Source organism: Helianthus annuus, chromosome 4 (genome assembly GCF_002127325.2).
Source record: "Helianthus annuus cultivar XRQ/B chromosome 4, HanXRQr2.0-SUNRISE, whole genome shotgun sequence".
NCBI lineage: Eukaryota > Viridiplantae > Streptophyta > Magnoliopsida > Asterales > Asteraceae > Helianthus > Helianthus annuus.
Genome location: NC_035436.2, coordinates 61287509 through 61296985, shown reverse-complemented (window position 1 = coordinate 61296985; position 9477 = coordinate 61287509). Strand labels below are relative to the sequence as shown.

The window sequence follows — 9477 nt, the reverse complement described above, 5'->3', positions numbered from 1 at the left end:
TCAACAAATATGATTGGGTCGCTTTTTATTCAGTCAAAGCTTACAATTATACTGATTGGGCCGATGGCATGAGTATCTCACATGGATCGATGAAGTGGCCTGTCAACTGTTAACAATTAAATGTTCACATGCAAAAGCCTACAACTCTAATTGTTCAACCAAACTTGATTGCTGATTGGACCGATACTGTGTGTTTACTCAAAAACAACCAATAAAGTTCAAGCGAAATCAGGACTTAACCCTCGAGCGGAATCAGATTTTAATCCCTTGGAGCGAAATCAACAATGGTAAATCAAGCGGAATCACCTCCTGGAGCGGAATCACTAATGAAGCTCGAGCAAAATCAGAAGATTCGAGCGGAATCACTGATTCCGCTTCTACAGTTCGAGCGGAATTAGGATGAGTCATTGAGCGGAATCACAAATTCAGACTAACACTTTGATTTCGCTCCACATGTTCGAGCGGAATCAAAACTTTTCAAATGACCAACCTGATTTCGCTCAGAATTTCGAGCAGAATCAACCAAATGCTCACTCGAGCGGAATCAGGTTTCGAGCCATTTTTACCAAGTTTAAGCAGTATTTTAAGCTGAAATTCTCAAGGGTTTGTTAATTGTCAATTTTATATAGTTTGTGAGAATTTTAACCGGTTTTGACCGTTAAAAATTTCTGACATGATGAAAGAAGGTGTAGGAATCAGAATATTCCAGCGAAAACGAGCTAAACGGTAAGAACTCTTCCTCCTGAGCTCTGATACCACATGTAGGATCGTGAAACGACCTAATGAGTCGATCAGAAGAGTGCTCAGACAGAATCAGAGGCGGAATTCATTGATTCTGTCTTCGTTTAGCTTGTAGAACACTGAAAATACTATTTACAGTCTCTTGTATATATCAGAACGTGATTACAGACTCAAATACACTTTGGCAGGGCTTCGCCGTCAAATGCAAGAACTGACTCCTTGATTTCGCTCGAGACTGCCTATTTATAGGCTTGGGGTTCCGCTTGAACATGCATATGCATTTCGAGCGGAATCAGCAATTAACTTTTCAAGCGGAATCAGGATATAATGTGATTTCGCTTGAAATGACATTGTGTAATTTCGAGCGGAATCAGCACTAATACACATATCCTCGATTTCCGTGCACTAAACAAACAGTTCTATACTAAGACTCGAACGAAGATGAAGTCGACAGACAACTGCACCAACAAACACATCCTCATTTCATGTTTAATGTAAAAAACGCTATGGTGGATGGTCAGAGCATGACTGGGAGTAAAAGATTTACATTCTTACTCAACAGTGGCAGATATTCTCTCTTTTTTCCTAGAAGCTGGATATTTCTAAGAAGAAGAAAAAGACAGTCAACTGCATAGTGATGGTTACATTATGGATCATATGGTCGAGCAGAAATGAGAAGGTATTCAAAGTCGTGCAGCGTTCAAATGCTAGAAGACTGGAATAAGTCAATGAGTGTACTCTATTGTGGATGAAAATCATAGCCAAAATGGAGAATTTAGTGATTGAAGAGTGGTACACCAGTGAAGGGGTAAGGTCCCAAAAGCCTCATATCAAGTACTTGGGACCATACCACAACCTCATCTCTTAGCCCTTTTTTGACCTTGCGCCGCCATGCAATTGGTTCTACAGAAAGAGCTTAGAAGAAATCAGACAACACTTGCACGCCAAAAGGAAGTAAGCAAGTCCTTGCGCCATTTTCTCTACAGCAAAAGGATAAACCCCAATCTCCTGGTACGTCGGATCTCAGGAGGCGTTGAATGCTGTGTATACACAACTGTGTGCACAAACTGCCCCCCAAACTCAATCACGAAGGCCTGTATCCCATGCTAGAACACCATCAGCACCTCATGTTTCTAAACACGCTGGTCCATCCCGAGTTGAGATCGAAGACACGGAGGTTTACTCTAGATCTCCTTCGAGATACGAGTATACTCAGTCAAAAAATCGCCGAAGAGAATACCGAGACGAGTCACACCCTCATAGGAGACCTTCAGTTCACACTAGGTTGGGTTCTCAGCGAAATACCCACACCAGTGAATATGATCGAACTTACAGAAAGGGAGACAGTGCTAGTGTATTTACCCGTTTGCAACCAAATTACAACAAATGTAGACCACAGGCGGTTTACAATCCGGAGGCTGAGCACAACTATGATCTGATTTATCGTCCTGCTGAAGCGGCGGAAAATTCAAAGTTTATAAGTGAAATCGCTCTGGCTTCGCTAGAGAAAGAAAAGCTCCCGTCTACTGTAGGCAAGTTCAACGGACTAATGGACCCTGACGATCATCTGCGAGTCTTTACAAGCGCAGGGCTGGTAGGAGGCTGGACCCTACCAATGTGGTGCCACCTCTTCGTTCAAACCCTTACTGGCGCTGCAAGAATATGGTTTGACAACTTACCCATTGGGAAAATCACGTCGTGGAAAGATTTGCGCGACAAGTTTCTAGTTCATTTCAGCCAGCAAAGGCGATTAATCCGGGAAACATCGGATGCAATGAACAATCTTCCATATGCGATTTTGTCCATCTACACACCCCATGCCACTTTTCACATTACCCCATGCTAGCCATTTTTTCACATGCGATATTCAATCTTCCACATGCGATTTTGTCTATCTACACACCCCATACCATTTTTCACATTACCCCATGCTAGCCATTTTTCACATGCGATATTCAATTTTCCACATGCGATTTTGTCCATCTACACACCCCATGCCATTTTTCACATTACCCCATGCTAGTCATTTTTTCACATGCGATTTCATTTTCATGGGATTTCAAAACATGCGATTTCGTTGCATTTTCAAGCCATGCGATTTCATTTACCTTTTTATAACAAGCAAAGATTGGATTCGCACCAGATCGTACGGCTGGGATGACCGCGTACGTATCGTACGATAAGCCCTATTGTACGTTACACTTTCTATATATATATATATATATATATATAATTGCACTAAAATGAGAACCACCCCGAGTTGTAAGAACCGCGAGAACCACACTATCCGGGTCGCCGTTTACCACGATTTTTTTTTACAACTAGATGTGTGTACTATAAACACAGCCGTAAAAAAATTTAAACGCCCCCCCCCCCCGAGGGGGTAGTTTTTTACACCACAAGTTTGGTGTAAAAAAAAGAAAAAAGAAAAAAAACACCAAACTTGTGGTGTAAAAAACTACCCCCTCGGGGGGGGGGGGCGTTTAAATTTTTTTTTTTTACGGCTGTGTTTATAATACACACATCTAGTTGTAAAAAAAATCATGGTAAACGGCGACCCGGATGGTGTGGTTCTCGCGGTTCTTACAACTCGTGGTGGTTCTCATTCTAGCGGTCCCCTATATATATATATATATAGGATAAGGATCCGTTAGGAACCACCCTTTATTGCGAGAACCAGTGTGAACACATGGCAAAATTGTAATTATGTGGTATTTATTACAAAACACGCGCCCCTCTTCTCACCACTCTGTTCACGATTTACAACTTTTAATATTAGGGTTTCGTTCATCAGATTAGATTGCTGTATAGATTGACGACGACGGCCGACGGCGTTCACGTAACTCACCGGAGTTCACGGCGGTGACATCCGGGCACGGTGTTTCCGGCGGCATTCACAACAAACAACCCACCATTTACACCCTCTACATGGCATCATCTGATTCATCACGTGTCGATCCTCACACATCTGATGTTCCTCCTTATACATTCTCTGATAATCCTCCTCAAACATCTGATGCTGACATTGTTGGTCCATCTGCTGATAATACAGTTGAGTCACAAGATACCTACAAATACAGAACATCAAGAGTTGAAAATCATTCGATTTGTGACTAAAGGTATTATGTTGACTGTAAATGATGTATATACTTTGTAAATCATTATATTTACTGTAAATGATGTTGTATTAAATTATATGCACATGTGCATTATGTTGAAAATTAGACTATATCATTGATGTATGTATTCTGAACAAGTTCCTTATGGATAACTATCCAATTATGTACAGAATGGCAGCAAACAAAGGGTCTAGGGTGGCGGACAACTACAAACAAATAGGGGAGGTCACTGTGTGAGATTGGTAATGGAAGAACAAGCCGACAACCGAGGAGGCATGGGTGGAGTATATGCAGCTTTTGGCGCTGCTGAAAGACACCCGAATGAAGACGGGTCAATATGGGTTGGGTTGGCACTCGGAAAAATAAGTCGACTTTCAATGGTAAACCCATTAGATAGGATTTGTGTGTCACAAGCAGAGACCCATCGAGTGGCTTTGTAATGACCTGGAACGGTTGGGCTACACCTAAAGCCAATATGTTAGCATGGAAAGGCGTCGAAGGCAGGTTACCGACAAAGACAGAGCTGTAAAAAAGGGGAATCCATATAAGCAACACATTGTGCCCGGGTTGCGGACACAAGCAAGAAACTGTTGAACACATCCACATTCCGTGTTTAATGTCAAAAACGCTATGGTGGATGGTTAGAGCATGGCTGGGAGTAAAAGATTTACATTCTTACTCAACAGTGGCAGATATTCTCTCTTTTTTCCTAGAAGCTGGATATTTCTAAGAAGAAGAAAAAGGCAGTCAACTGTATAGTGATGGTTACATTATGGATCATATGGTCGAGTAGAAATGAGAAGGTATTCAAAGTCGTGCAGTGTTCAAATGCTAGAAGACTGGAATAAGCCAATGAGTGTACTCTGCTGTGGACGAAAGTCATAGCCAAAATGGAGAATTTAGTGATTGAAGAGTGGTACACCAGTGGTGTAAATGTAATAGAAAAACAGGAGTTTATATGTTTACTGTAAGTGTACTTCTCTAGTTCATGTCTAAAGTTATGTTTTGAATATATGGCATCTTGTTATGTTAAAAAAATGTCGTTATATATAAATTGATAATGCTCGTGTGCATTATGTTGACAATTACATTATGCACACGTGCATTATATTGACAATTACATTATGTATACATTTGAAAAATATAGGATGATAAGGGTGATGCAGACGAGAGATGATTTCACAAACTGTTCCAGAGACATACGAGAGACGTACGTCTATTTATCGGTGAACGTGATTCATACATTATACTACATACAATGAAACCCCAATTTGCCAACCTCAAAGACTTTTATTTTGATTACGTTATAGTTGATAACGAGCTACAATCGTTCTTAGATGTTCAACCAGACGTCGTAAATCGACCAACCCAAATTTATGATTCTTGAATTAACTATTTATGACGATAAACAAATTCCAATCAGTATTCACTTTGATTCTGTTTTTTTAGTTGTCATGATGTGGATTATCAAATTTACATTTTGATTATGTTTTTTAGTTGTTTTCATGTGCATTACCAAACTTAATGTATTGACAGAAAGATGCACATGTGCATACATGTTTTTTCTTGTTTAACTTAACATGGATACGGAAAAAAAGATGCACACGCGCAATATACGTGTTCTAATAATGCTCATGTGCACCCATACATATTATTTAACAACATACCAGCACGCTTTGATACGTATATACATCGCTTTAATATACATAATACATCCTTTGATATACATAATACATCGACATATGATTACTAATTTTGAATAATGCACATGTTGATCCACACATAATATATCCTATACAACTACTGTCAACCAAATACACCCACACCACATCAGTTAGCCACTTACAGTTAGCCACTTAGTACTGCCCAAACAAAAAAGAAGAAAAAAACACGTGTTTCATGTCCTTGAATCACCCACATATAACATCCATAACATCATATTATCTGTTCCTTTTTCAAGTTGTTGAGCACACCCCAACATTCCTATTGCTTCAACGCCTCTTCGTCTAACATCTGCTTAACTCTTTCATCTGTTAATCCATGTATTTTTTCCATAGATGATCTACAATGAGCATGTGTATCAACATTAATTTATGGTCAACATATCATCATTATATACATGTGCATAAACATTAACTACCTTAATAACCTATATTGACAAACTATGCATATGTGCATATTAACATATTCTGTCAATCTATGCACATGTGCATAACTATATATCACACAATTATACCTTATTAACATATTCCAAGATGAAATACATGTTCGTATAACTGTATATCACACCAAAAAACACCTAAATAAAACTAAATACCGATTACAGATCATTGATGCATAGGTGAGACTCCTATTCAGAGTCATATGCATCAACATTATCTACCTCGTTAAACTATTATTGCAAACTATGCACACGTGCATATTAACCTGTTATAACAATTTATGCACATGTGCATAACTATATAGATCACAAATTTAGTTTATTATCCTGTTATGTGTAATCATATTCTGTCAAGCTATGCACATGTGCATAACTATATATCACACAATTATACCTAATCAACATGTTCTGTGTAAGCCTGTTTTGTCAGAAAATATGCACATATGCATATCTATATAGATCACAACATTACCTTATTATCCTGTTCTGTGTGAGCATATTCTGTCAAAATATGCACATGTGCATAACTATAGTTATGCACATGTGCATTAACATGAACATGACTTATCAACAGTTATAATTCAGTAAAAAAACCCTAACACTTACCAAATCAAATTTCATGCTGCCCATCATATCTAGCATTATTCACATAACATTATTCAGCAAAAAAAAACTACATGAACAAACACATAACTACCTCATTACATATAGTTCTATCACAATAATCGCCTCTGTTCACTCAAAAAATCATATATATATATATATATATATATATATGTATACACAATTTTCAATAATGCAGATATGAAACGACTGCTTAAGTGTCATAATCACATAATAACATATCTGAATCAATGATTAAGAGTTGTATTGTCATATACGACTACAAAACAAAATGTATGAACTTACAAATTCACAGAACGGTGCAACAACGAATCGTGATTCCATTAGACGACATATGTTCTTCAAATTATCCTTATTTGTACAACAAACCTTGATGATTATGATCGTTTTGCCCTAATTTCAAATCGAAGATGAATGCGCGATCGATGATTATGTTCTTATTGCACTAATATCGAACATACGACAAATTTTGATGACGAATTACTGATATTGTGGAGTAACGAACTTGATTTTTTATGAATCGCTATGATGAATCGCAGATTGATGATGCTTGTGGGATTGTTGGACGTGATTACTTGATAGATTGTGATTTATTTTTTGTTTGAAGTCCAGTAGTATAGGATGCAGGGAGAGGAGCGACTAATTTACAAGTTGTATGTATTTACAAAATTACCCCTGATTCACATTGGTTCTCGCGGTTCTCGCAATAAGGGTGGTTCTCGCATGAACCCTACCCTATATATATGTGTGTGTATGTATTTTCATAGAGTGTATGACACGCCAAACTCCGATCGGGAGGGTTATATAAAACTTAAAAAAAAGATTTAAAACAGGTTGATTTTGGGATCCCATTTTGTCGGATGTTACAATTCTACTGTCTCCAACACAGATCATGATCAACCTATTCCAGCCAAATCGCAAATAATTCCCATGGCAGCAATATTAACCTTCTCAAACCAAGAGAAAACCACTCACAACTCTCAAAAATTTGCCTTTACTCTCAAACCTACAAACTATGGTTACTAGAGATCAATGATAGAATATTTTCTTACCTCACATAATATTTTTGGTTATGTTGATGGAACTATTCCATGCCCGGAACAGAAAATGTATGAACTTACAAATTCACAGAACGGTGCAACAACGAATCGTGATTCCGTTAGACGACATATGTTCTTCAAATTATCCTTATTTGTATAACAAACCTTGATGATTATGATCGTTTTGCCCTAATTTCAAATCGAAGATGAATGTGCGATCGATGATTATGTTCTTATTGCACTAATATCGAACATACGACAAATTTTGATGACGAATTACTGATATTGTGGAGTGACGAACTTGATTTTTTATGAATCGCTATGATGAATCGCATATTGATGATGCTTGTGGGATTGTTGGACGTGATTACTTGATAGATTGTGATTTATTTTTTGTTTGAAGTCCAGTAGTATAGGATGCAGGGAGAGGAGCGACTAATTTACAAGTTGTATGTATTTACAAAATTGCCCCTGGTTCACATTGGTTCTCGCGGTTCTCGCAATAAGGGTGGTTCTCGCATGAACCCTACCCTATATATATGTGTGTGTATGTATTTTCATAGAGTGTATGACACGCCAAACTCCGATCGGGAGGGTTATATAAAACTTAAAAAAAAGATTTAAAACAGGTTGATTTTGGGATCCCATTTTGTCGGATGTTACAATTCTACTGTCTCCAACACAGATCATCATCAACCTATTCCAGCCAAATCGCAAATCAATCCCATGGCAGCAATATTAACCTTCTCAAACCAAGAGAAAACCACTCACAACTCTCAAAAATTTGCCTTTACTCTCAAACCTACAAACTATGGTTACTAGAGATCAATGATTGAATATTTTCTTACCTCACATAATATTTTTGGTTATGTTGATGGAACTATTCCATGCCCGGAACAGAAAGTTACAGTTGAAGCCGCTACAACCAACAACCGTAGTTATACCCCGTGGATCTCCAACGATGCTCATATTCGGACCCTCGTCATATCCGCCATATCTGAAGATTCCTACCAACATGTTCAAGGTAAGACTTCTCATGAGGTTTGGTTCTCACTGGAACGGGCTTATGTGCCTGTCACTGCATCTCATGAATTTACTCTAAAAAATCAACGACTCAGAATAACTCAAAAAGGTGATGAAAAACTGGCAGACTACCTTTGTAGGGCACAAGAATATGCAACAACCCCGGCTAATATTGGAGAACCAGTAAAAGACAAAGTTCTCGTTATGTTAACTCTTGCAGGGCTTTGAGAAGAATATAATGATCTTAAGGGTAACCTATTGGCTTAGTCACCCCCCGATCTCTTTCAACGAGATTTATGCCCTTCTTTGTGACCACAATTGCCTCATTACCAACACCCTCAACACCAATCCGAAGGCTTTCTTTGCTGCACCACAGCATTTATCGGCTCCTACACAATAGTTCTCAGTTCCTATGCAACAGTTCTTGGCTCCTGCCCCTATACCACGACAATTCTCTGCTCCTACCCAACCTACTCCTGATCAACTACAACAGCAACTTCAGAACATTACAACTGATGGCCTCTCAATTCAGTTAGCAACTGAATCCAAGACGACAAGCTTATTATGGATCTCGGTCTTTCAACAACAATCGCAGTTGTCGGAACTCTCGTGGCTATTCACGTGGTAATTCTCGTGGTGCTTTCAATCCACGTTCAAGAATAATGGTGGTACATGTCAATTCTCATGGGCTTCCACTCAAAATGTGGTCTATGGTCATTGCAACCGATGTGGAATTGGTCACCTACCCTCACAGTGCCCAAACTAGCAG

At 38.6% G+C, this 9477-nt stretch overlaps 1 protein-coding gene across 1 annotated transcript; it reads left to right on the top strand.

Annotated features, from left to right (window-relative positions):
• Positions 1-8513: 8513 nt before the first annotated feature.
• Positions 8514-8936, top strand: LOC110933655. The gene has a single exon (XM_022176867.1). The coding sequence runs from the start codon at positions 8514-8516 to the stop codon at positions 8934-8936; it is 423 nt and encodes a 140-aa protein (XP_022032559.1).
• The last annotated feature ends 541 nt before the right edge of the window (positions 8937-9477 follow it).